Genomic DNA, 27,628 nt, shown 5'->3' with positions numbered 1-27,628 from the left:
AAAAACGACAATTTCTTCTTGTCAACTCTGAACCTTAAGTTGTGGAGATGATTGTATTCAGGAATATTTACATTTTGAAATAGTTCTTTTTTTGTAAAATTAAACAAAGAATGTACAAGGATCTGGACAAGTGATGAGAGAGAATATGGCACATACTATCAGTATGAGGACAAAAGAAGATTTTGTTAGCCATGTAAGAAATTGGCACCAGCTTCAAAGGTAATTTCAGGGACCAGAGAAGCAAACGTGGGTGGAAAAAACACTCAGAGGTTTTAATGCAGTGGATTTATTTCCTTATTTTTCTGTAATTTCCAGGGGTAGACAAGCATCAAACTTTAAGAGGCCGGAGACCCTTAAAGATACCCGAGTCTTGATGAGGAAGCAGAGAGGCAATTAGTAGAGAGATCTGAAAACAGGGGAGAAGTAGAATATGGTTAAAAGTATCAAGTGAAGTATCTTTCCCTACTCTAGTTTGGTGTGCATGCCGGAGTCATGGAGCTCGATACAAGTATGCACGTACTTCCCTACAAAAACAACTGTTTGCAAACAGTAACAGTGACTGTGTGCCATGGAGGGTGCAAAGCAGGTGGCATTCCTGGGTGACTTTTACACTATGTTGGAGATTACAAGTGTTGGTATTTGCAACTGATTTGAGAATTTGCAAGGTAAAATGTGATAGTCCTGTAACTCCTTTCCTCTATATCCTGGAGTTAACCTGGATTTTTGGCCATTTCAGAGTGGTGTCAGCATCAGGTTGATGTGGCATGGAGAGTCCTTTTATTTTAGTATCATGTTCTGGCATGACCTTCAGTTGCAGTAAAAAAGTGTTATTTGAGACTAGGTAAGAAAGGTGAGTTTTCTTCTGCAACATCAGCACTAATGTGAAATGTCAGAAGAAAAAGTTGCTGAGAGATTATTTGGAAGGATATGATGCTGAGACTATACAGATAATTAAGGTTAAGAGATCAGTGAGCAGGCATACAGATTTAGTAAAGTTATATTTTCACATGAAGTCCATATCCAATGGAATTCCAGTCCCTGGAAGTGATGTTTATGGGATATGCTGAAAGCAGGTGTTTATAGCATTTTATTCTGGCAGATGCTCACAAGAAAATAGCAGTAAAATAAAACAACCATTTAGCTTGTATTCTCTTGCTCAGACATTTCCCAGATGCTTGTCCTGCTGGAGGCCTTTCTTGCAGATGTTTCCATTTGATTAACACTGCAGTGTACCAGATAGTGTCAGTACCTAGGGAAACTGTGTACACTTCTGTATGTGCAGGTTGAATTGTGTCCTTTGCAGTGTTCTAAGCAGGAGGGTGTTGTTTTTTTGCTGTTACTGTGACTCATGTTGGAGTCACTCGTAACAGTACACTGCACAATCTGATTGAAGATCCTGCTTTTGACAGTAAAAAGCTGTTCTTAAGCAGCATGGTTCATGGTATGCTTTGTCTCTCAGTACTACAAACATTTTCCTTCCTTTTTTTTTTTTTTTTTTTTTTTTTTTTAACGAAGGATGTCACTCTATATAACCAAAACCCACTTAAATTATTTACATATAGTGCAAACGAAATGTGAACCCTAGGAGTGAGAACCATCTGATACATAGCACGCGGAATGATTAGAAGCAACAGACTTTGAAACAACAAACTGTTATTCTTTCTTGGAAGAACTAACCAGGCCTTGTCTATGCTTAGGTTTTAAATGTTCTTTAATCTAATGCCTCCATTGCTCAAAATATGGCATTATAAAAATATGTATATGGGAAAATTGTTAAAATAGTCCAGTGGCTGGAGCGCAGGACTGCAAAACAGAGTATGTGGCTTCTCACTCTTTTGCTTTAGTCATAACTTTCTGTAAGATGTATGAATTATTTTATTCATTTAACTTTAGTGTGATTGTGTGGGAGCACATCAGTTGCCAGCCCAGGTTCTGTATCCCCTGTAATCTGAAAGGAAAAGTAGATGCTTCCCAGAGGAAGAGAAGCAAATTTCAGAGCACTTGAAATGATACCTACAAATGGTGTGAGGTTTTCCTCACAGCCTGGCCATAGTATCTTATCTTTTACATTGCTTAGGCATTCCTAGTTTGTAAAGTATGGAACAGGAGAATACTGTGGTGCTAAAGATGAGAAAGATGTCCTGGTGGAAGATAAAACTTCACTTCTATAATGTTATTACAATCGAGTTCTGTCATGTCACTGCTATCTTCTGCTCAGGTATGCTTTCTTTAATGTAAGAGGATTAAACATATATACATACACATACAGAGACAGCTGTGTAAAGCAAGTAGGGCTGATGGTTCTTGAACCATTAATTATTTGTACAGCTTGGCAGATCACTAAAGTTTACAGGTTGAGCATGCAATTCTGATTTCTCGGGTTGTTAGATCAGTAACTATTAAATTAATTGCATTTCAGAATAGTTCTGTACTGGTTTTAAAGTTGTATAAAAAGCTTCTTAAGAAGTTGTTGGAAAGTATAATATCTGAACTCAGAAGCATGTATTATCTGTTAAGTTTTGAAGGATAGTATCATAATCTAATCTTTGCCTGAGGTTTCAGTCTCCTTAATTTCTCTTTGGTTACTGTATGTATAAGGCTCTTCATTATAACTATTACTTTATGGCCCGGTGCTATGTGAAGAGTCAGATCTTGGTTTCCCAACCCAAAGATCATCACAAATTTCATGATCTGGTAGTCCTGATGCATATTCCTTTCTTTTCCTTTTCCTTTCACGTTTACATTGCCCCACAGCAGGCACTGCAGAGTAACCAAACTAATGGAACAGAACAAAAGGTGTGATTTTGGTGGTATCATTTCTCCATTCCAGCATATAGAAAGTCTCATGGCTGTGTAATGGTGACAAATTACACACAAATGGTGTGAGGGGCCAGAAGGGGGGCTGGGGGCAGTGAAGTGCTGGGTGTGCACCACCTGAAATTTGTCTGGTAAACTATTTCATGTAGAAAAGGTAAGAGATTTCAGATGGACATGCATTAGACAGTCATGAAACAATGGAAGGGAACATTGAAACGTTGTTGAGGTAGTGGTAAGACTTAAAAATCAGGAAAAAAGTAGTTTTCTTTTTGCTTGTGCAATTCTGGTACAGTTCTTACTCCATATGCTGAGTGAGGCTAGTGGAAAAAATAAAATGTAATTAAATCTTGCACATAACCTGTTTAAGTAGTCTTAGGTATTGTTGTAAATGCAGCAACCTAAAAATAGTGACTGCTACCGACTGTAACATGTGGCCAGCTGTGGTCTGAGTTACAGGGAGTACTTTGACTCCACAGTATCTTCCTGTGTCACCAGGCATCCCTCTGTCCCAGGCAGTGCTTTGCAGAAGAGCTGCAATATCATTCTATTTTCAGTGTGAAAGGACAGGCATCTACTGCAGGAGTACTACTGCCCACCCAAGGGTGCTCTTCCTCAGGAGCTGCTTTTTGCCTTCTATGTTATAGCTATAATTTTACAGGAACAGGTTTTTGATATGTGTGATGGCTTAGTTTCAGCTAGTTCATGAGATAAAGCATTAGCACTGGAGCCTGTAGTGTTTTGTGTGAACTGTGTTGACTTGTGCTCTAACATGAGCTGTTTGGATGGCAGGTGTCTGTAACTAATTGGCTGTGGTGGGAATGAAGCCGAGATACTTTTAAACAGTGAACTGTTCTGTATTTGGCATTGTATCACTGCATCTGTGAAATAGAAATAGTCACAGGTTGAAAACAATAGCTGATATATAATATCTAGCAATTCTGAGAAAGTAAGTTAACTTCTGCAAAGCCACCCTTGGAAAGCAGAATATTTAAGTGACCAGTTGTTTTCATGTCAGTCCTTGCTGCTCCTTTTGGGATTGAGGATCAGACTTTGATAAAGATAATGAACAATTCACCCTGGCAGCTGCAAACCACAGTCAGTGATATTTAAGAATATGAAATCCTTAGTGCAGAGCTGAGAAAATGGCAACAGATGCAGGTCGATAGATAATATTTTAAAATGCAAGGCTACCAAAGATGGAGCCACAACAACTTGGGTGTCTCCACTGAGTTAAATAGCAGAGCTTTTGGACAAAGAAAAATTAAGGCTGATACTCTATCAGGATTGAGGCAAAATATTTAGCAAAAGGTAACATGAAAGTTTTCCGAACTGTAAAAGAGATTTATGTATCTATCTCTTAGAGCTGTCAGAGGTGGACAAAGCATGAGTGGTACTGAAAAGATGCTAATGCTGTAGGAAGCACAACACTGCTGCCGTTCCTCGGGCACTGATGTAGGGGTTGGTGAGTTTTAGCTGCTCTTGCACTTGGGGCGGTACCGAGGCTGCCTCAGCAAGGCACAGCAGCGGGACTCGGGGAGGGGAAGCGTCACCGTGGGAAACCAGTGGAGAGAGATGAGACTTTGAGGAATGCAGCCGCGTCCTAATCCCGCACCCGTAATGCTGAGCTGACAAGGACTGCGGCTAATGCAGAGGAGCTTGTGCGAGGTCTGGGTTGCCCGTCAGGGACGCGGATGCGCCCCGGGCCGGGCCGGGCCGGGCAGGGCTGCCGGGGCGGCGCGGGAGGCGGGCAGCGTGTGCCGGGCGGGGCCGTGCGTGCCCAGGCAGCGCTGGGCGAGGCGGAGAGAAGCGATGGTGTCGGCGGCTCCGCGGGTGATTAGCGCGGCTGGCGGGGCGGGGCGGGGCGGGCAGGCCGGACACACCCGCGGGAGGCGGCCCGGGCGGGGCGGGCGGGCGGCCCGCGAGGCCGTGCGGGCCCGGGCGGCGGGAGCCAGGCCCGCGGTGCGGGGCGGGCTATGGGGCTCCGGCACCGCCGCCCGTGAGGGACCGCAGCGTTCATGGTGAGCAGGGGGCTCGGGGCACTGCGGGGCTCCAGGCGGGCCGGGGCTGGAAGGCGTGCCGGTGAACCCGGCCTCGGCCGCCGCTCGGTCGCCTCGCCGAGTCCGGGGGAGAAGCGGCTGACAGCGAAAGGGGATTCTCTTTGTGCGAGGAGAGGCTCCCCGGGGTGGGAGGCGGCGGCACAGCCCTGGCGGTGTCGGGGTGCCGGGGCTGGGGCTGCGGGCTGTACCCCGGCGGTGCCGGCCGTCCCTCCCGCCCGCAGAGCCCCCGCGGGTCCCGCTCCCGCAGCCCCGGCACAGCGTGAGCCGTTCGTATTCGGCCTCGTCGGAAAGTGGCCGCCTTTAAACACGCAGGGCCAGAACTAGATGACCTTGATAGAGCAGTTTGTGTTATTGTACGTTCAGTTCTGCCGTGCTGCTGGTGCTTGGGAGGCTCGGGGCGTGTGGGAAGTCACACAGCGCTCTCCTGGGTGGAGCGGTTGTCTTTCAGCGCTCGCTGTGCTCTGGAGGGTTATTTGCGTCTCTCGGTAGAGATTGTTGAGGATCCCTTTGTAGGTTGGCTTGTCTTTCTTGAAGAATCGCAGAGGATCAGCACAGTTAGAGCTTCTTGCATCTTAACTGCAAAGCTGGCAGGTTCCACCCAGAATTAAACTTGGTTTTGGGAGGCGTGTTTCTGTGGGCTTTCTTTGTTTGGTTTGGATTATTTAAATCAGTGCTTTCATCTACAGTACGCTCTTGTAGCACATCTTCAAACCCTAGTTCAGCTCTTGTGAACAGCTAAAGGCGAAACCTGGAAGAAAGCCTAAGTGATCCCAGTGATAAGACTGTATTTTAAATCGTAAACGGTCAGCTCATCATAAGTTGATCCTAAAATTAACTGGCAACCGTGTCAGGTTAGTAACCCTTCATTGCAGCATAGCACTTAAACAGATCGTGAATTATTTTTACCTGCAAGAGATCTGAGTCTGGCTTTAAAGAAGAAAGCTTAAAATGAGCTATTGTGTAGCTCAGCCTATTGCAGTATTCCTGTATGTGCAAATACTTGTACTTGCTCAGTCAGCAGATACTCTTAATATGAGTTTGTGGAGGCTTCAGTGAGCTTCATTGCTGTATAATACATTGTGCTCTGTAATGGCTTTCTCTTCTCGTTGGAGTAAAAGATAATTTTCATGAGCTTTGTTTTCTGTAAATTTTGGGGTGTTTGGGGTTTGTGTTTTTTTTGGTGGGGGGAAACTGGAATGGGAGGTTTTGTTTGGTTAGGGTTTTTTAATTTTCCCTAAATAAAAATCAGTCTTGTAGATAATATCACCAAAGGACATTTTTGTTCTTTTTTGACTACCATTGAAAAGGATGAAATGCTACAAAGGAATCATATTTGTAATCTGATCAAATGTGCCACTCCCATTTTTGTGCTGGTCTGGCTTTTTTACTGTAGGGTAGTGCTGAGTAGAACACCAGTGAATACTTGCTGAAATGCAGGGTGGGCTTTGGCTCTTTTGAGAGGTTTGCGTAATTGTACTGATGTGCTGATACTGTAACTAGCCGTCCATGTTTAGAAATAAAACATTTTCTTAACAAAGAAATTTTTGTAAGGATGTGCACAGTAGTGGTCTGGAGAACTTTGTGCTTAGCTGAAAGGGATTTCCAAATCAGTTTGGGTGTAGAGAATAAAATTCTCATTGCAGCCCAGTGTGGATATTATTTTCTTGCTTTCCAAAAGCAATTTTGCTCTCCACTTGGCTTTCAGTGAAAGAAGACCCTGAATATAATGTTCATAAGTCAAAATTAAGCAGCTTTTCTGGAACTTCTACTATAATAAACATTGGGTGCATATGCTTTAATGTCAAATTCTGAGATGCTTTAGGGAGTAAGAGAGGTTAATATTTGACTATGTTAATTTGTGAAAAAGGACTCATTAAAAATCAGTCTGCTAATAGAAACTGTGGGAAAGAAAAGCCTTTTGCTTCATTCCTATCAGCACAGCAGATTTACTCTGCAGCTGGTGCAGCTGAAGCCCATTATGATGGTGCACTTACACACTGGTCACTCTCAGTTGTTTGTGAAAGTGACCAGTGTAAGATTACTGCCTGTGCTTTCTGAATATGCTCTTTATCTCAATACCTTTTTTAGAGTATTTTTTTTGCTTATTTTCTTTCTGGATTTTTTTTTTTTAGTGAATGGCTTTGTCAGCATAAGCACTGTCCCTTTACTTGACACAGCTAAGCACTAGTCTGTAGTTTAAATGCATTTTCCTTGGTTCTTTTCCTTGTTTTCAAACTGATGTCATGCATAGCAGTATTAGCTGGTATTAATGAGCCAGACATTCCAAATTCGTGACCATGTTTCCCATTACAGCAATGTAGTCATCATAGGATTGATTGTTGATGCAGTGCCCAGTTAATAGACAGGGAAAAATAGGGATTTTCTGTGTCCTGAGGGCTGCACAGACCTGTACCCATGAGTCCCACGGAAGTAGTTTGAACTGGAATTGAACTGTACAGCACAAAGTAGAGGACCAAGGCTGTGTTGGTCCACGTTCATTGCATCGTGTCTTGTTTTCATCTCTCCCCCTTTTTAAGGTGTTATTGAAGCTGTCATTTCTGGAAGGGATGGATCCCGTTTTAGTTGCTGAATGAACCTCATTGTGTTGGAAATGTTGTGTCTATTGCCCAAGGAAGTTTTAATGAAAAGCAGAGGTTAGATTGAGAGAAAGAAAGCAGTACCATTTGTGGAACTCTCTGTGCTAGCAGGAAAAGGTCTATGGCTGGAACACTCTTCATAGAGCTCATTGATAGGGTACATTTGTATTTTTCTAAATTTTATTTTAATAGAAACAGTATAAAAAAAGCTGTGCACGAAAGGAAAGCCTTTGAGTTTTGGAAGTGGCAAGAATCATTATAAAGTTGATTGCAGAAGTAACCATAATGTGGATGTGATTTTTCCATAGGATTGTTTGACCATGTTTATTGTGTATCACTGATACTTAATGTTTGCTGTAATACTTCAAGCACCTAAGTAGATGGAAGTTGTGTAAAGGTTGATTTATCCCATTAGGTCACAGTTTCAGTGTACTTCTTTTTAAACCAGTGTTTTTTGGGAAAGTAACAATAAAATGCTACCTGAATGCCAAGTCCTCTACTATAGATCAACGTGATGGAGTAATTAAGAGCAGAAGGACCTCTGAGGAGTTAACTCTCCTCTCAGGACAGAGTCTACTTAAGCCAGGTTCTCAGGGTTCATCCACCTGAGCTTTGAATGCTTTCAAGGTCGGGAGTTCTGTCACATCTCGGGCAACTTATCCCAGTGCTCCCTACAAAGCCTTTTCCTCTGGAGGCTGAGCAAGCCTGGTTCTCTTGGCCTCTCTTCATATGGCACTTGCTGTACACCCTGACATCTCAATCCTTCTTTGCTAGTCTTGCTCCAGTGTGTCAGTGTCTGATTATAGATACAGGTTAACATGTTATGCTCTATTGTAATCTAAGGTTGTGCAAGGCGTTGTAACAAGTGTGAACTTTCTGTTTAACACTGATTTTAACCTTTTTTTTCTCTCCCCATTGTTGAGCTGTTGAGTATGAAAACAGGTTGCATAGGAGAAATCTCATATTGAGATTTTAAGACATGGAGCTTGTAATTTTTGATTTTAATTTCAAAACCATGTAAATGAAAAAATGTAAATAAGTCCTATTTTTGTACCTCAAATAGTATCTGCTGTTTGTAAAGTCCTTCTTACTAATACTTTGTAAAAGCAGGCTGTCAGCCAGAGGAACTTAAGATGTTTGAAGACTTTGGTAGATCCCTTTTTAGATTCTCAAGTGCATAATCTTGTAAGTTTCTCTGTCTCTTTTTTCTCTAGGAATATGAAGAAAAAACTGGACGAGCTCAGAGACCACTCTCTCCTAAACAGAATGTGAGGAAGAATCTTGATTTTGAACCACTCTCCACTACAGCACTTATTTTAGAGGACCGACCAGCGTAAGTTTTGGAAATGTCACAATGAGGGTCTCTTTAAAATTAACCTGGCAAAGATTTTCTAACTCAGTATATTTGCTTACTCTAACTTCAACAGATTATTTAAAATCTAAGGTAGATTTTTTTCAGACTAGTGAATATGAAATTGAGTTGATTATGAGAAAAATTATTCAAACAGAAGGAACTTTATAAGGAGCAATGCCTTTTGTAAAGGGAGTTAATTAGAATAGTAGAGCTTTAGTTTTGAGTAATTTTACCTACTGAACACGATTAAAGGATTTTTATTTTCCATGAGAGAACCTAAGCATAGAAACAAAGCTGGTATATGCTAAAGAAATTGAGAAGCAAGAATACTGTGTCCTGTTTACACAGAGAAAGACCACACCTCCATAAATAATGAAACAGTATGATGATTGCTCTGCAGTGAGTTCAGCATCACATTTTAAGGGTTGCCAAGCACCTGATGAGCTGTTTCATACCTTTTGCTGCAAGGAGGTTTTTGCATATGCAGACTGACTCCAAAGTGACTTACCGGCAGCTGCTTTACCGTGTTTTTCTCCTGAATTACACAAATTCAGTTATGCTTAGTCAATTTATGATCATAAATGTGATCTGGCTTTATGGGCATGACATCTGCATTTTTAGTACAGCTGCACATTGGTGTGAGGAACTGGCATAACATTGTGTTTTTATCAACAAATCTTTATGAAAAATGCTCATATCAAAGTAGTCTAATTGTAGGATTACTTAAGTAACTTTCTGGCTTGGCTGATGGACTGTGTGTCAAGGCATTGGGAGATGCAGAGGTATATAGGAGTGTTTGTTTGTTATAGCAGGCTTTATTATGTACAACTGGAAAAAACACATACTAGCTTATCTATTTAGAACCTATTTAAAATCTGTCTGTTAAAAATCTCTTTTTTGTGGGATAAGCTGAGTAGTACAGTGTTCAGACAGATTGAATTAGTGTTGCAAGACAGGAGAATGTTAAGATTTTACTTTCTTTCCTGCTGTTGATAGAGTGAGGAACTCCTAGCAGAAAGGTATTTTTAAAATTGAAGACAATTGAATCATCACTTCTTTTGTCTAGTGGGAAAACGGCTCTGGACAGCAGTGCTGTCATCTGACTCTCACTAAGGGACCTTTTTTAATTGTTTACATACAGTTTGCATACTATTTTTTTATGTTTACCTATTAGGCTTCGAGTAGTTTATTTTTTTAAGACTTCAGACAGAAAAGTGGAGTGAGATTATTTTTTTTCAAAATACCTGCTCTTGATTTCACACTCATTTGTAGAGCTTAGATAAAACTTTGTAGTAAAAAATCAATAAATATGCCATAGTGCCTCTAGCTTCAACTGGACAAAGTATTAGTTGAATTTTAATAGACTAGGCATCATCTCACACGTGTGTTGGCAATGTTAAGACAGGGCAAATAGTTTGAGTGGTAGAGTTTAAGTTAGCAAAACTTGACTTGTTTCATCTGGCTTTCCTTTCTGAACTTCCCCTAATTTAAATAATTTCTAAAGACCTGGATTTAAAAAAAGGTGCAGATCAAAGTGAATCTGGAAAAAGAGTAGATTGGTCTCTGTGGTTAACAAACCAACATTTCACCAATGTGAAAATTTACTTTTGTTTTTCTAGTATTAATCTTGATATGGAAAAATACTCATAGGCCGGTATCACATGGGTATGTGTGCATTACAGGCACTGTGATGACATAAATAGTGATGCATGCTAACTGTTAATGGTGTTGGGGGCTGTCAGCTGCCTGATGTGTGACACCTGACAGGAACATGAAAGTGAATTTTTGGATAGATTTTCTATTAACTGAAGATATAAACTGTTCTAGGAATAAAATACAATGTTCTACAGTACAGAAGAACAAAATAGTTAGTCATTTCCTGTTTATATGTTTTGCTGATCCTGTACTTGTAAGAGATATGTATGGTTATGTTAATTGCAAATATGATTAGCTGAAAGGTCATATGTTCCAACACATGCATTTGTATGGCAGAGCCTTAATCACAAATCAAAATGTTTTGTTAGTATTAATAAGTGGAAAATATTGAGGATGACTCAAGTGCCACTCATTGCTCTAGAAGAGAGGGGAAGGAGTTAAGTCTTTAAAATAGAAATGGGATTTCAGAGAGCAGAGGGGAAAAGGCTGGGTTAGGGAGTCGTCATGTGTGGGTAGAAAAAGTTATGGATGTAACTCTTAGAAGATGAACAGTAAGAAAGAATACAGTCCTGTATCATACCAGTTCAAGTCAAAACCAGCCAGCTTTGTATATACCAGTACATTCTCTTTATGAAGATCAGCCTGTGGGTTCAGTTGGTTTAAGAATAAAAATGCTGAAATTTCCAAATGTAAGGAAATTACTCAGCGTGTTTTTTGTATAAACGTAGTCATAGCTGGTCAGTGTTCTTCCCTTCTGCTGACTCTGGCAAAAAAAGAAGATTATTTCCAGGGGTATGTTGTTCTGTTCTTTGACTGGATATTTTGACAAGAAGCAGAGTGTGCTTTTCATTTAGAAGTGTCTAGAATTTTATTTAGACAGTTATGCCAACTGTAAATATTGGTTTTTTTTAGGAACCTTCCTGCAAAACCAGCAGAAGAAGCTCAGAAACACAGGCAACAGTACGAAGAAATGGTGGTTCAAGCAAAAAAAAGAGGTGATGGAATTTTTGTCTTCAGAGGAGAAAGTATAGGGGTATTTGACCTGGAATGCACTTGTGTCAGTCTGTTGCTCTGTAGTGTGAGGGATCCATGCTTCCTCTCAAAGAAGGATCCACTCCCAAGAGAGAGGAGCAAGGGTGGTTGTGTTGAAAAGCCCAGCCCAAGCAAAAAAGAAAATGGTTCTAGAATCCAGCAGGAAATCATTTTTTAAACCATAACTCTTAATTGAGTGGCATCTATTTGTGTGTTTAAAAACTTGATAATACATTGAAGTAGATTGTTGGTAATATTAGTGAAGACTACACTTAAAACTGTAGGATATTTGTCAGTTTTATGCTGGAAACAGCCTGTTCAGGCTGTAGTTCATAAACACATAATTTTCCACATAGGGAAGTGTATGCAGTTATGTTCATTTGATAATCTCTCGCTTAAAATTTACAGCTTTCTCAAGGATTTGCTCATAATTTCTTGCCTGATATTTTTCACGAGGTGTCTTAGTAACACTGTACCATGAACATGAGGCAGAGATGATGGTAGTGGTTTCTTTTGGCTGATATTTTTGACCATCTGGGTTTTCTAATTAAAAACAAGCATTACAATAATAGGAGATTCGGACTGGGGTTTTGCATCCAGTGGGAGCTACTGGAAATACTTTTTCTAGCTGGCCAGACCCTTGAACCATATGAAACAGTGAAAAAAGTGGATGAACACAGGACTGAATTGCATTCTGCCGTTGACACACTAATAGAAGTATCCTCTTGTGATTTTGGACGTGATGAAGTTCTAACTTCATGTGATTCCTGTTCAATATATCTACTACTGTATGTGTAGTCTAAAGGAGTTTCCTTGTTCCTTCTTTGCATGTGGGGTGGGTGAGTTGGGAAAAATGGGATGGTTGTTAGGCAGTGGCCCAGGTTGATGTGACCAGGTCATTGAACTGGAGTATGTCACTCTGTCCAGATAAATACCACGACAAACCCATTTTCCCTAAAGCCACTCCAGATGAACAGCTTTGCAGAGCCATACATTGTCTAGAGGTCAGGAGATCAAAGATTGTAAACACCCTCTTGGTGGTTAGTGAAAAATTGAAAGCCTGCATTTCAGCAGGCTTATGAACTTGTATTGTATCAAGGCTGAAAACATCACAAGACAGTTGCTATGGTTCTGCTCAAACACAGCTTCTGTGGGGCTTTAAAATGGATCCATCAGATAGAATGTGTCCATTCCAAAGACCTTGTTCTTGGTACTGCTGTTCTTCAATGAGTTCTGCTTGCCAGGGGAGCACCTCCTCTTACTGTAGGCAGCATGTGAATACACACCCATGTCCTGCTGTAGAGACTGCCTGCATTTGTCTAACAAACTTGCCAGTGGAAAAAGAAGTAGTTGATAATGCAGGAGGAAATCCTGAATGATAATTCAGAACTGCAAAATACGTCTAAACTAGACATTAAATATGTTTTCTTGTTAATGAACTGAAGGTTTCCATTTGGGATGTGTAACATTTAGATTATCTATATGCAAAGCAGCATCAAAAATGTGACTCTTGTGATTTCTTGGCAGTAACAGAAGAAAGAGAACAAAATGAAAATTTGTATTCATTTGGCCTGTAGTTTTCAGTCTGCCATAAGAGGGGTGGGGCTTTATTAGGAAATACTCTGACTTGTTCTACTAGGTGAGGCTGTTGGCTGGCTGAGGTACTAATTCAAAGTTAATAGAGTGGTTAGATTTGAAGAGTCAAAGAAATCATACATTATCTAATTCCCTTTGTCCCTTCTGTTGAAAATGGAACTTACAGTTCCTGTTTATTCTTTACTCACATTTGCAGTCACTGCTCAGCTTGCCGTGTGCTTGGGAAATTTTCAGAATTTGAGCAGTCCACTGTACTTTAGGGTGAACAAAGTGTGCTTTACATGGTTGTGCTGCCATGACTAACTGAATATTTAGTTTCTGGTTTTAGTAACTTAAAAAGGAAATTCCTTTTTTGCAGAGCTTAAAGAAGCCCAGAAGAGAAAGAAACAACTGGAAGAACGCTGTAAACTGGAAGACAGCATTGGCAATGCTGTTTTAACTTGGAACAATGAAATCCTACCCAACTGGGAAACTATGTAAGACAGTATGTTATATTGAGTTTTAATTAAAAATTGCAGTCTATATCCCAAAGAGAAGTTGCAAAGTTGGGAAGCATAATTTTTCAGTGGTCTTGGAAGCTTTTGTTAGCAAATCATTCTTGGACAGCTAAAAAAGAAATAAGCAGCATCCTTATTTCTACAAGGTGGTTGGAAGTGAAGCAGTGCTAAGTCTTATTATGCATCTTTAATGAAGGCTCAAGATACTCAGAAACTGTGAAGTACTGAGGAGTGATCTGTGGTAGAAAATGTAAATAGTACTTGAACATCATTCATTTATCAGAAATGAGCTTTCTTTGACTGTTTGAGCTGTTAATGTAATATGTAGATTGAAGTATGTGAATGGTTTATGAAGCCTCTTTAATTCCAGAAAGTATATGTGCTGGGATAGTCAAATGATGGAAAAGAGAAATAGGGGAAAAGTTATTTATATTAAGTGTTAAAAGATTTCCTCCAAAGACATGGCACAGGCAGTTAATAAAGTACTTTGGTGGTCTTTGCTAGTCATCTTAAAAAAACCAACCCCCAGCGCTCCAAATACAACCACTACAACAACATAAACTATAAACCAACTGCACTCAGAATTGCAATTTACTCAACAATGAAATTCAGTTATCCTGAGGATATATATTAAAAACACAGACAGAATTTCTTGGAAAATATGTTTCTGGAGAATCAAAGTATAATAAAATAAGTCTAAACAAATTGTAGATTTACATGTTTGTCTTTAGTATTTGAAGATGCATCTGTTATGATTGCTATAAAAATTAGGATAATTTTTCCTTTATTGATTTATGAATTCAGAAGTTCCCCAATGTATTCACTGTTTTACATTTTAGTTTTCAGAATCTACTGAAAGATAAACAGATTGTTTTGGTTTTACCACTTTTCATTGGTGCTCAGTTGCTCTTTTGTTCCTTCTGCTGGGCTCTCAGATTGCTGAACATCAGCTGCATCCATTTCAAAGCCTGTTTTCTGTCAAAATGTCTTTCAAGCTCCCACCTAAAAAAGTTAGTCCTTGTCACATCTTCATGCATTTTTCCAGAGGCACAGAACTGCAAACATAGGTGGGAAGCTGTATGTCTGTTTGCATAGCAGGGTGATGACAGAGGGCAGACTTCCATAACTTGTCCCTGTATTTAGTCTTGTACGGAGCTGTCCAGTCTTTAGCACGTGAAGTGGCATAGGTGTGGACTTCCTTTCCATTTGCTTACTTTTTCCCTATGATTTTTACTAAGCAAGTGTGGCTGCAGATTATGTGTATTGTGATTGATGTGCTTGTGTCAATATAAAGCCATTGCATTGGAAGAAAGATTTCCTTTGCAGTTCAAAGCAAAATAGAACTAAAGAATGGGTATATGCAAATTGTATTTGATTTCTTGGGCTGTTGATGTTCATTTTGGTTTGAATCCCATCAGCAGTGGAAGAGGGATATATTTGCAATTCAGCTGGCAATGAAATATTTCTTAGAGCAATCTGTTTTACTTTAAACAGGTGTTGTTCCCGTAAAGTCCGAGAGCTGTGGTGGCAGGGCATCCCACCGAGTGTGAGAGGCAAAGTCTGGAGCTTGGCCATTGGAAATGAGTTAAACATCACCCATGGTGAGGCTGCTGTTTTGTCAACAGTTTTTATAAAGTGAAATGGCAAGGGCACATTCTGGTATCTGTTGTGGTGTGGGTGTGAGGAAATGTTATCTAGTTATGCTTTTTTGATGCTGCTTTGATGTGTTTTGTTCAAAAATACAGCATCTTTTAATCTTGGAGCTGTTCTAGGACTGCTGCTGTAAATTGTTTCTGAGTATTGCTGTCGTGTCTTGCTTTGATGTTGGATGGAGATGGTCAGAATTAATGACTCAAGTTTTTTGTTTTTCTTTATGAAAGATAAAATTGTTGTTAATTTTGAAATGCATATGAGTATGTGTATAGTGTCCTTCCTTTGGTTTGAAGCAAGACAACAGGTTTGTAAGAGATTAAAAGACTTCTGGCAAGATTGGTACTTCAATTTGTGAAAATAAAAATAATCTATTACTTCTGAGTACAGAAAAATTCAGCTCTGAAAGACTAACATATGTAATTAATTCCAGCATGGGAATGTGGTAGACTGCCTGTAGTCCTGCTGTATTGTGCTGCTTTTCTGTGCTTTGCTTAGTTACCTTGGCTGTAGTTCTTACATATAATTTGTCAAACTTTCCTAATTATCCATTTGGACTGTAATTTTGAACATCAGTGCTCTGCAAGAAAAAGCAAATATTTGAATGTAAAACGCAACTCGAATTGCCTTTCCTTTTCACTTAATATGAAGTTACAGGTGAGTGGAACACGTCCTTCAAAACTGTAATCCAATTAGAAGGTCTGCTACTGTTAATGCCTAGGGCAGCATTGCCTGTGTGGTGGGTGGTTAGTGGACCTGAGCATGTACAAATAGTGGACTTGGTTTTGTGATTTTCTTTTCCCAGAGCTGTATGATATTTGCCTGGCTCGTGCCAAAGAGAAGTGGCGATCGCTTAGTACAGGAGGGGCTGAAGTAGAATGTGAAGGTATGCTTTTTGTAAATGATTCATGCTGTGTCACAGAGTAAGACATTTTGTAAACTAGTTCCTTAAAATGAAATCACATATTTTAAACAACAACAACAACAAAAAAAATCAGCTATGAAGTTGTGTTTTGGTAAAAAGAAAATGTCTTTTTGTGAAAGCAAGGAATAGCTGTATTTTTCCCAGTGAAATTCTGGTGTCGTACAAAACACACTTGTTTGAGTTTTTTTTTAATAAACAGTCTCTTGGTACACTTCTTATTTTGATGCAAATTTGTAGGAAAACTACAAATACTAATTTGGGGATTATCATTTGAATTGCAACTAAAATACTTGTCTGTATCTATAATTTTGGGATTGCAGCTCAGGTTAGAGCAGAAAATTGCATTCTAGTCCTTTATTGCAGCTTTGAGCTCAAGTCATTGGTGTGTTCCAGAGAGCAGCGGTTTTTGTTGTTGCAAAGTGTTTAAGATTTACTAATTAACTGGAAGAGTTGACTGGTTTTGAGAGATTATGAAACTATATGCAAATTATTGAAATTGCCTTCAGTAAGTAATTATGCTGAGCAGAGGAGAAAAAAAAAGGAGAACACACATACTGGCATTTATAAGCAGAAAAATATTTTTGATTGGAAATTCCCACTTTGTTCCCTTAAGATTATCTTAAATAAGATAACATCTTAATAGTATGTTTAGTAGTATGTTAGTATGTTCAGTATGTTTCCAGCTTCCTCTTGCACTTTATTTTCTAGAGTGTTGGTGCTCGTGATTGATACAAGCATCGTCTAGGACAGCTTGCTCAGTAAACAGCAGTGGGTAATTCCCAACTATACAGAACAATCAGAATAAGACATCTTGATACCAGAAAGAAGACTAATGCTATAGAAATATACTTGGTATAAGATCTGTTTCAATTATGGAGAGTGTATTATAGTGTCAGTAACAAGATCTACAAAGACTAAACAAATGTGAATCTGAAAGGAGAACTTTCACAGTAGTAGAGATAGGTGGCATCCATGACAGGCTGCCACTTTAGGACTTCCCTCTCCACCACAGCTTTTCCACAGAGGCAGCTACTTCAGAATCCCCTGGGAAGCCTTGTTGGAATTGCAGGGGTCACAAGTTAACAGGCTTATATCTGTTCAATGATTTGTCAGCAGATACAGGAAAAGTGCCTGACCTGCCTTGCCCTGCATCTTTCCCCACTTTGCTTCAAAACATACTGAGGGTCACTGGGCACTGTAGGGTTGCTCTAGGTCAGGACTTACTTTCTGCTTAGCCTTTCTGCTGAATGTGGGGAATTGTTCTGTCTGTAGCCTTATTCCCTAGCATTCACATCAAAATAGATGAACTGTGCAAAAGGTAAACCTTACTGGAAAATAAAAACAAGAGTGAGTGTACACTGACCTTTGTAATAAATGTAGTAACTTTGCCTTTTGCAGATGCTGGGTTTTCTGCAGCTGACAGAGAAGCAAGCTTGGAGTTAATAAAACTGGATATCTCAAGAACTTTTCCTAGTCTCTGTATATTCCAACAAGTAAGCAGTGTTAACTTTTGTCTTGACGCCTCAGGGAAATTAAGTTTACATAATCTGGGCTGTCCCTTGGTTGGAGCAGGCCGTTGAGTTCTCAAGGAGCACACAGTTTGAGAGGATAAAGTTCCTAGAGATTTTGGAAAACTAGAAATAATCTCGAGGAGAGTAACATCAAGGTGCATATAAAACCCCAAACTGTTTGGTAATCATCATGATTTATCTAACCTAGTTCATCCTGGTCTCTGCCTGATGAAGTGATGCAGGGGAGTGTTCCAAAGTCAGTGAATCAACACTGCTGGTTATAAATACTCAGTGAGAGAGAACATCTCAAACAAATTGACCTTTTTTTGGTTTGATGCAAAACTGATTTAACTTGGATGGTTTTGGTGTGCTTTAGTGACTCAGTTTAATCAGATTTTGTCCTTTTACGTACAGATTTCAACAGCCCTGTAAAAGGTTTAGATTGTGATAAATCGACATTTTTAGGCAAAGAACTTTTCCCTCTGGAAATTCTCAGTTATTTACAGTACTCAGTGCAAGATATGGCAGCTGTTAATAGTCAGCAATGTGAAATTCCTTTTAGCTGTACGTGTCCTTCTCAATATGTTCTTTCTGTGTTATGGCATATTGTTGTTTTGACTGTTGTCTTCATGGTTGACTTTTGCCTCTAGTCTCAGAGACAATTGCATGGTTTGCATTATTGTTCTACTTCCTTGACACTATGGCAAAGTGCTGCTGAGCTGTAAGGAATCTCTGAGGCTTGCATTCCTATTATAAGTACTTAATATGTAATCAATGTATTGATGAACTGTATGTATTTATAATAAATGGGGTTTGGAGAGTTGTTTCATTCTGTTAAAGCTAAAATAATTTGGAATAGTTCAGTTGTTTTAAGCTACATTGGGAAAGAGTGTGTCCTTTAGAAGCAGTAATAGAGACCTTCTGTAGCACTGAAGTTTTTTAACATGCTTGTTGTATAATCAGATGTATTGTGCTCTTTTTGTTTAATTATAGGGTGGTCCCTACCATGACACGTTGCACAGTATTTTAGGAGCCTATACTTGTTACAGACCTGATGTAGGCTATGTAAGTGAAGAATTTATTTTTTCAGGGGTGGGGAGGGAGGTATTTTTAGGGAGAGGACAGATTTTGTTAATCTGTCATTTTTAGACCAGTATTAAATGGTTTGGGGGGGAGGGGGGAGGTTATGTGTGCCTTTTTTCTATTCCAGTGCATGCTTGAGAAGTGTGTATAACGTTAATTTTGCTAGATTTTAGCTTTTTATAGGTTAAGTAATTGAAAAACTCATATTTGTACTGCAGAGTACATAATTTCAGAATTGGAATCAAAGACAAGGTGTAGTTATGTCCTTATTGTTAGTATCAGTCTTACTGAGACTGCTGTTGAATTGAAATGATTGGCATTTCCGTGCCTTAGCACTGTGAGTTTCTGGACCAGTCTCCAAAGCAATTGAAGCTACATGAGCTCAGTCACAGTGTTTGAAGTAGTGATTATGAGAGACTGAGTAGATTTTATTTAGTCTCTGTATGCAGAGCAGGGTTATGCAGAGAGGCTTATTCTTTATTCAGGAGCAGTTTTAGACAAGGCAGTTGTAGAGAGGGATATTCCTAGTTCATAGGTAGCACAAAATGCTTGGCAAGAGCTGCCGAACATGACTGCTGGGAAATGAGACAAAGGGCAGATCAGCTGCTGTGCTTTATGTAGCACAGCAACAACCTGTTGTGTTGGGAAGGAGCTTGTTCCTCAGGTTTGCAGGAATGGCAGTCACACCTTGCCCCACATGACTCCAGTGGCAGCACTGCACCCTCGGGGTGAGAGAGGTTTGCCTGGATTCCACAACAGGTGTTGTAGAGAAAGGGAAACAATATCATGAGCTTATGGTAAATGAAATGAGAGTGTAATCTTAAAATGGTTTTGTTTATCAAATGAATCAGTGCAGTTATCTTTAACTGCTGGTAATTTATTGAAAAACAAAAGTACAGGCTTTGTCTATAGGATTCAAAGTCCAACTTTCTACAAATAAGGATCTAGATGACCCATCCCTGGGAGAAAAGGGATTACTTCAAAACACCTTATTCTTCAAAAAAATCTTTATTCTGTATATTTGAAAGTGTTGTCAACCTAGCCTGTCTTAGGAGTTCAACTTGGAGTCTTTGAAAGAAGGCAACATGGGAATTGTTAGCTTCCATGCACTGAGCATGTGATATCAAGGGGCACATGGGTTAAAAAATCCTACTTTTCTGAACATTTCTCAAGATGCAGCAGCTCAGTGTGTGCATCAAACATTAGTGAACACAAAGTGAGGCAATATAATACAGTTATTGCTAAAGGGTAACACTTCTCCTTTCTTCAGGTGCAGGGCATGTCATTCATTGCAGCTGTATTGATCTTGAACTTGGATACTGCAGATGCCTTCATTGCTTTTTCTAACCTTTTAAATAAGCCCTGTCAGATGGCATTTTTCCGTGTGGACCATGGCCTTGTAAGTATGCAAAAAACCTGTAATCAACGTGCTGTGGATAATGTGTAGCAAAAGTTTAAAAAAGTAAAAATCGATTATTTCAGCAGCTTGGAAAAGAAATTGGAATTTATTTTAAACCAACACACTTCATAAACAACAACAACAAAAAAACCCCAATACGCATATGCAGAACCCTCAAAAAAGTCAAACCCAACCAAAGATCACCCCATCAACCTTTTGGAAAAAGACATGTGAATGAAATAATTGAGTAGCTATTGTGTGATGCTCATAGAATAGTTATGAGGATATTACTGTGGGTGGTTTTCAACAGCGCTGCAGTTGAAAGCTGAAAACACCTTAAAATATAAGTGTCTTGAAAGTACTTTTTATCATAGGCTAATAGGTTGCTAAAAACAGACTGTTGCAGGGAGAACCAGCTTTTCCACATCTTCCTGTAGCAGCTGTGTTTGAGTCCCACAGGCTTCTTTTCAGAGAAAGAAACCTCTGACCCCTCAAGTTTTTACTGGGAGCTGATTGTCTGATTTTCCCTAGAGTCTCTAAAATTCACGTCAGTAGGTGTACTAGCAAATAAGACACATCTCTTCAAATGTGGTTTTAATTTACTTCAAAGGTATTCTTGTGTAAAATATATGGCATTCTGTATTTCTTTCTCACTTACCTCTTAGCACTATGAAAATAGGATCTGCCTCTTAAGAGTTCAGATGCAAGAAATAAAGCAAGGGAATGGATGATGACAACAGTCACTGTTGTCACTTAAAAAGTAGCCTCTAGAAACACGATTAGTATTCCTGCTGGAAAAGCATTCCCTGTTCAGTCCCTGAATTTCATCAGTTGTAAATACCATGGGAAAATGTGTCACAGGGCAGACAGCATTGTTAGGAGCAGTATCAGCTATCTCCATAGCAGTACTTGGAAAAAGAGGACATGCTCTTGCATTCAGTGTGTAAATACGTTTTTTGTGAAGATGGTTTTGGAATTGAATTGGATAGAATAAGATAAATATTTTTTTAGCTGAGCTGGTGGGGTTTGCAATTCTTTCAGATAGTGCTGTTCAGTTTTGTTAGTCTGGCCAAATAAGGACTATGGGATAAATGTGTGCTTACAGAGGGCAGAGATGGTGATACATGAAATATTAATGTCGTGAAAGCAAACCCATGATTTAACATTACAAGGAAAATGTCATCTAATATTTCAAAGGGACTAATGACACTTGAGTGAGACAGTTTTTGCTTTCTGTGGTGAACATACTAATCTGCAGTCTACCCTTATCTTTTTGTGTCACCTTAATAAGCAAATGCTGATTTCCTGTATAGTAAATGAATAAAAAAATACCACCATAAGTTAGTTGTGTGAATAATAGTAATTTATACATGTTTATCTTGACTTCTTTTGTTGGTTAATTTCATTAAACAATACTGGTTTTTTCATTACCACTAAGGAAATGTCTTATTGAATGTGGATTTGATCAAAATAGCTACTTGTACTGCTGCCCACATTGCTGTCAATATAAATGACTGTAGCAGTTATGTGTAAGGTCTTGCCTCTGCAGTGCTTTTGCAAGTAGGAACTTCAGTAGAACTGTCTTACAGTGGTGCCAGCAGATTATTCTGAAATTAGGACTGTCTCTGCATTATCTGCTTCCTTCTTTATACTCACAGGTCTCATAGTTGCTTGGATCTCATGCATTTAAAAACCCACACTGGGAGGCTGTTTCAGGGGTACAGTTCTCTCAAGTGGGTTCCTGGATTTCTGGTGTCATGTTTGACATGAACCTGTTTCTCAGGTTCAGAGATTTCGATGACTTGAGTTATTTTTCTAGCATACACCCATCTCTGATTGACTTAAAGCTTATATTCATACTGACTACCAGACTCAGGTGCTTGTCACTGTTAATGAAGGTTGTCCACCATCTGTCACTGCATTCAGAGGAAGTGGGAAATAGTTCTGTAAGGACATGAAAAAAACCTGGGAATTAAATTTTTCATCCTTTAAAAGGATTTCACACAGAGGTCTCCAAAAGGATCCCTTTCCTCTTTACTGTCCTGATGTTTTGGAGAGAAGTATCCTATTGCTTTGAAGAAATCACAGCCTTTTTTTATTGCTTTTATTGGGATTTGTATTACTGAATCATTAAAGGACTTTGCTTAACTTTTCTCCCTGTAGTATTAGGGAGGGTGATTAAATAACCCTTTGTTCTTAACTCTTATTTGAATTGGAAGATTTATTTTTAACATGCTCTCTGTTATGAAATTTGACTAAATATTCGAAGTCTAAAATAACATAAAAGTCTTTATGTTAAAAACAATGAAGTTCAGTGGTTATGATGTCAGAGAGTTACAAACTTTCTCTTGCATAGATGTTTTGTCCCAGTCTTTGAATTTTTTGTGTGAAACTTGGGTCTTCCTTTTTGCAAAAGAAATACCTATTATCCAAATGTGGAATATATGGTATTATGTTGGTATTAGACTTTTAGAATAGCTTTGGTATTAGAATGTGACTTATGACTGGAATATACTGGACTCTTCACTGTTGCTGTGGAGTATTAACATTATTTTAGTTTTGTATTTCATTATGTTCCATTGGGTCTTGGATTTTAGTCAGTGTAATATTAAATTACTGCCACAAGCATAAAACACCATTCTGTTATAATTATTTTGAGAAATCAGCAAAAAACTTCTCTCCTGCTGGTATTTTTCTTTCCAAAGGAAGCTGGCCAAGACCCAAAGGAAATGTTACATTTTTTAGTAGGAGAATTCTGTATAGAGTGGATCTTAAACTCTTAGTGCTTGCAGATGATGCTTTTATGTAAATGCTTAGCTTTTTATAGTATCATGTAATTCACTGATCCTATTTTTCAAGAGTGTTAATCCTACAACAGATAATACATTTAAGCTTGTTAATTACACAACTAACTGCTTGTTTTCTCCCTGTTACATTTTCCCAGATGTTGACTTACTTTGCTGCATTTGAGGTATTCTTTGAAGAAAATCTGCCAAAGTTATTTGCCCACTTCAAAAAAAATAACTTAACTCCAGACATCTATCTAATTGATTGGTAAGACATTGAAAGTGTAATTACTAATTTGTGTGACATACAGCTCCATGTCAGTATTCATCAGTATTCATGACAGAAACTGGAATGTTCTTACCTGGTTTAATATCCTTCTAAGATAAAGACTTTATTTTTTGTTCAGTACTTGAGTTGTCAATCCAAATCATTCCCATATACTTCTGTGATGTTTAACATTTGCCTAACCTTTATTACTGTACTTGTGTTAAGTTGGAAGTTTATTTTGAAATATTACTGGATAGCACTGTTCATCTGTATTTAGTGCCTGTTTGGATTGATTTTCTGACAAAATTTGTCTGTTGCATGTGCAGGTGTGTACCAGGGCTGTCTATACAGAAAGTATTCCCAGTCTTGCATTTGAAATGTGTACCTTGTCCTGCACTGATCAGGAAAAGCATATAATTAAAACATTTGTGCAACATAAAACTCAAAAGCTACAGAAAAGCTATTCCACTCAGCAGATGAGTAATTAGAGTATTTTTATTAGATGAAACTGTCTTCCCTTTAAGTTCTAGTATAATCAGAACATTTTCCTTAGAGAGGAAAAAAGACAATGATCTTATTTGCATTTCTGCCAAATTTCAGTGAGGTATTACGCATTACAAATTGAGTGTTTGCATTTCTGCCTATCAGACCTTGGTTTGGGGCAGTTAAGAAGTCTCTTTTCAGCAAGACTTCGTTGTCAGTTTTGGGATGACATGAAAGGTTTTTTGTGAAAAATTGGTTTGTCCTTACATTATTGACAATTTCTTTCTTCTCAGGTATCTGACGAATACCTTAGGTAAAAGAATAAATGCCTGGTGGTAACAGCAGGGTTTTTTCCTGAGATTAATAAACTGCTCTTTTGGAATGTTAATGCTATTTTACCTGAACATCTCTGGCAGTCCCCTGATCTGTTCAGTCTAATTGGTAGCACTCAACGTGTTCCCGAACTCTTAGACAAAAACACATTTAAAGTAAATTAGTCCAATGCAAGCTCGAAGTTTGAACACATTAATTTATATAGGATCATTGAATTTCTGAGGTATTGGAACAGTCCTCTGAGATCATCTAATCTAAACCCACTGCTCAAAGCACAATTAAAGCAGCTTGCTCAGGAACTTGTCCAGTTGAGTTTTGAATATCTTCAAGGAACAACACTTCAGAGTGTCTTCATGCAACTCTGTTCCAGTGTTCAACCACCCTTCTGGTTAACAAGATTTTTATTTTCTTATGTTTAAAATGGAATTTCCTGTATTTCATTTTGTGCTTGTTGGCTCTTGTCCTTTCACTGGATACAACCAGGGAAAGTGTGGTTCTGTCTTGTTTTCATCCTCCTATCAAGTGTTTTTAGATATTTAGGTCCAAGCTATCTCTTCTCCCAGCTAAACAGTACCAGCCTGCTCAGCCACTCCCTCTGTGTCACATGTCCAAGCCTTTCATCACATTCATGGTGAGCTGGACTTGCTCCAGTATAACCATGTCCCTCTTGCACTGGGAAGCCCAGAGCTGGCTTGTCACTGCTGAGCAGATGGCTGACCTGCCTTGGCATGCTGGCAGTGGTGGTTCTTCTGCAGCCCAGAAGTTCGTGAACAATCTTTGCTACACAGGCACCATTGCTGGCTTACATCCAGCTTGGTGTCCACCAGAACCTCCCTGTCTTTTTCTACAAAGCTGCTTTGCAGCCAGTTGGCTTCCCAGCTTGTACCTGGGCTTACTTCCTACCCAACTGCAGGACTTGGCATTTCCCTTTTGCTGAACTTCATGGGACTCCTGTTGGCTCATTTTTCCAAAGTCTCAAGGTCACTGTGGAGTGGCATCAGCTGCCTCTCCAAGTTTTATATCACCTGCAAACATGCTGTGGCCATGGTCTAACCCATCATCTGGGTCCCTGATGAAGACATTTAAAAGTGTTGGATGTGTATCAAACCCCAGAGTACACTACCAGTGGATTGGCTCGAAGCTATAGTTCATGCTATTTAAATGACAACCTTCTGAGCTTGACAGTTCCAGCCAGTTTTCAGTCCACCTCACTGTCTATCTAATCCATACTTTATCAGTTCATCAACAAGGATTTTATCAGATACAGTGCTGAAAGCCTTGCTAACATCAAGATACACAACGTCCATTCCTCTCCCCTCTTCCACCATGCCATCTTCTCATTAATAAGTTATCAAGTCTGGTTGGGCATGATTTTGCTTCCATAAATCCATCCTGACTTCTTACAATCACCTTTTTCCCCATAATATGCTGTTAAATAATCTCCAGGACTTTTTCTTACATTACTTTCTTGGGGATGGAGATGAAGCTGACCAGCCTGTAGTTCCCTGGATCCTGTCTCTTGAAGATAGGAGTGGCATTTGTTTCCTGCAGGTCCTCAGGAACTTCCCCTCATCACTGGGGATGATTCAAAGATAATTGAGAGTGGCCTCACAACAGCACTAAACAGTTTCCCCCCACACACTTGTGTATGCCCAATTTATTTAAATGTTCCCTAATGTGCTCCTCCTTCAGCTAGGGTAGGGTTTTCTTATATTGGGCTTTTCCACTGGTCTGGAGGACCTGAGATTCCTTAAGGCAAGCCTCAGTAAAGGCTGAGATAAAAGTGGCAGTCAGTACCCCAGCTGTCTGTATGTTCTTTGTCACCATGTTCCTTGCCCTGTTCAGCAGTGGACTAATGTTTTCCTGAGTCTTTTTTTTTTTTCCCTGCTGATGCAGGAAGGCCCTTCATGTTGCCCTTGACATCCGTTGGTTGATTCAGCTCCAAATGGACTTCTCGTGCTGCCTTTGCTTGATTTGCATGGTTTGTATATGCCTGTTGCACAGAGGGTGGTGTGACATAGCGTTGTGTGACTTGGCTGTTACACTGGGATTAAATTTTAATGCGTCATGTGTAGGGGAATTGTTTGGGGTTGTAATGAATAGGCTCATTTCTCCCAATGAGAAGAATTTTAGGACTGAAGGCTGAGAATATTAAACTGAAGTAGATCTGTGCACAGAGAATGGAAATAGTACTAGGAAGGGAAAAAAGACCAGAGGCTGGTGTGTTTAGTGATAAGAGAAAAGGTGTTGAAATTGTATTGCCTCAGTGTTGTGAAAGCCCGTGTGTAGAGAAAGCAATTGAATAAAAGGGACATCAGAATAAGATGACTGTGAACATGTGAGAGAGTAACTGGATAGACAACACTAAAATCACCAGGTTATTGTATTTTTAATGGACAATAATGTCAATAGCAGTCCAGAAATTACATCAGCCTGTCAGATGATTAGGATGGTCACCTTAGCAGCAGGGACACAGACAAGGCAGAGATATTTAATGCTGTCATCACTTTGGTTTTTAACCGTGATGATGTGCTTTGTGGGCCCAGAGCCTTTGGCTGGAAGACCAGCTGTGAGGATGATAAACTTCCATCGACGCTGAACTTGTGTGGGATTTGCTGCTCCAGCCTGATGGTCTATAGACCTCATGGGATTCATCCAAGGGCTGGCTGATTTCATCATCAGACCTCTCTCAATGATTTTTGAGCACTCTTGGGAATCTGGAGAGATTCCATTTGTCTGGAAGCTGGCAAACATTGTCCTGATTTTCAAGAAGGCTGTCTCTGGAAACTAAAGGCTTGTCAGAGTCACTAGAGTGACTGGTAAAATTATGGAGAAAGTTATTCTGGGACATATTGAAAGACACCTGGAGGATAGCACAGCCAACACAGGTTCATGAGGTGAAAGTCCTGCTTCACAAACTTAATTTCCTTTCATGACAAAGTTACCCACCTAGGTGGGTAGATGTGATATTTTTAAACTTCCGTAAAGATTTTGATACAATCTCTCACAGTAACCTATCCAGATTCTGCAGGTGGGATGGGGAAATCCTAGATGTACCAATAGACTGGGGAATAAGATGCTGGAAGGCAACACCACAGAAAGAAACCTGGGGGTCCTGGTCAGTGGCAAGTTGAGTCAGCCCTGCCCTGGCAGCCAGGAGGGCCAGCCCTGTCCTGGGGGCATCAGGCACAGCATGGCCAGGCCAGGGAGGGCATTGTCCTGCTCTGCTCTGGGGAGGCCTCACCTCCAGTGATGAGGGCAGTTTTGGGCACCACAATATAACAAGCATAGTTAACTGTTAGAGAATGTCCAAAGGAGAGCAATAAAGATGGCGAAGGGCCTTAAAAGGAAGCTGTGTGAGCAGTAGCTGTGGTCCCTTGGTCTGTTCAGCCTGGAGGAGACTGAGGGGAAACCTCATTGCAGTTACAGCTTCCCTGTGAGGGGAGGAGGAGGGGCAGGCACTAATATCTTCTCTGTGGTAACAGTGCCTGAAGCTGTGTCAGAGGAGATTCAAGTTAAATATTAGGAAAAGATTCTTCTTCCCAAAGGGTGGCTGGGCACTGGAACAGGCTCCCCAGGGCAGT

General features: G+C 39.7%; 1 protein-coding gene across 4 annotated transcripts in view; it reads left to right on the top strand.

Moving 5' to 3' along the window:
* Nucleotides 1-27,628, top strand: part of TBC1D14 (TBC1 domain family member 14) — a 62,615-nt gene that overhangs the window by 24,882 nt on the left and 10,105 nt on the right. For 3 of the 4 annotated variants that reach the window (XM_083860742.1, XM_083860743.1, XM_083860745.1), the window contains 9 exons: nucleotides 8,686-8,804; nucleotides 11,394-11,476; nucleotides 13,468-13,585; nucleotides 15,101-15,207; nucleotides 16,062-16,142; nucleotides 17,580-17,674; nucleotides 18,686-18,757; nucleotides 20,046-20,174; nucleotides 23,119-23,228. In XM_083860742.1, coding sequence (XP_083716868.1) covers nucleotides 8,686-8,804; nucleotides 11,394-11,476; nucleotides 13,468-13,585; nucleotides 15,101-15,207; nucleotides 16,062-16,142; nucleotides 17,580-17,674; nucleotides 18,686-18,757; nucleotides 20,046-20,174; nucleotides 23,119-23,228 — 914 coding nt within the window. Of the gene's footprint in view, nucleotides 1-4,750; nucleotides 4,836-8,685; nucleotides 8,805-11,393; nucleotides 11,477-13,467; nucleotides 13,586-15,100; nucleotides 15,208-16,061; nucleotides 16,143-17,579; nucleotides 17,675-18,685; nucleotides 18,758-20,045; nucleotides 20,175-23,118; nucleotides 23,229-27,628 lie in introns of those variants that run through there. The other variant, XM_083860744.1, reaches the window with a different exon arrangement.

Source organism: Zosterops lateralis (genome assembly GCF_965231275.1).
Source record: "Zosterops lateralis genome assembly, chromosome: 5".
In the NCBI taxonomy this organism is placed as follows: domain Eukaryota; kingdom Metazoa; phylum Chordata; class Aves; order Passeriformes; family Zosteropidae; genus Zosterops; species Zosterops lateralis.
This window is presented reverse-complemented; position numbering and strand designations above follow the sequence as displayed.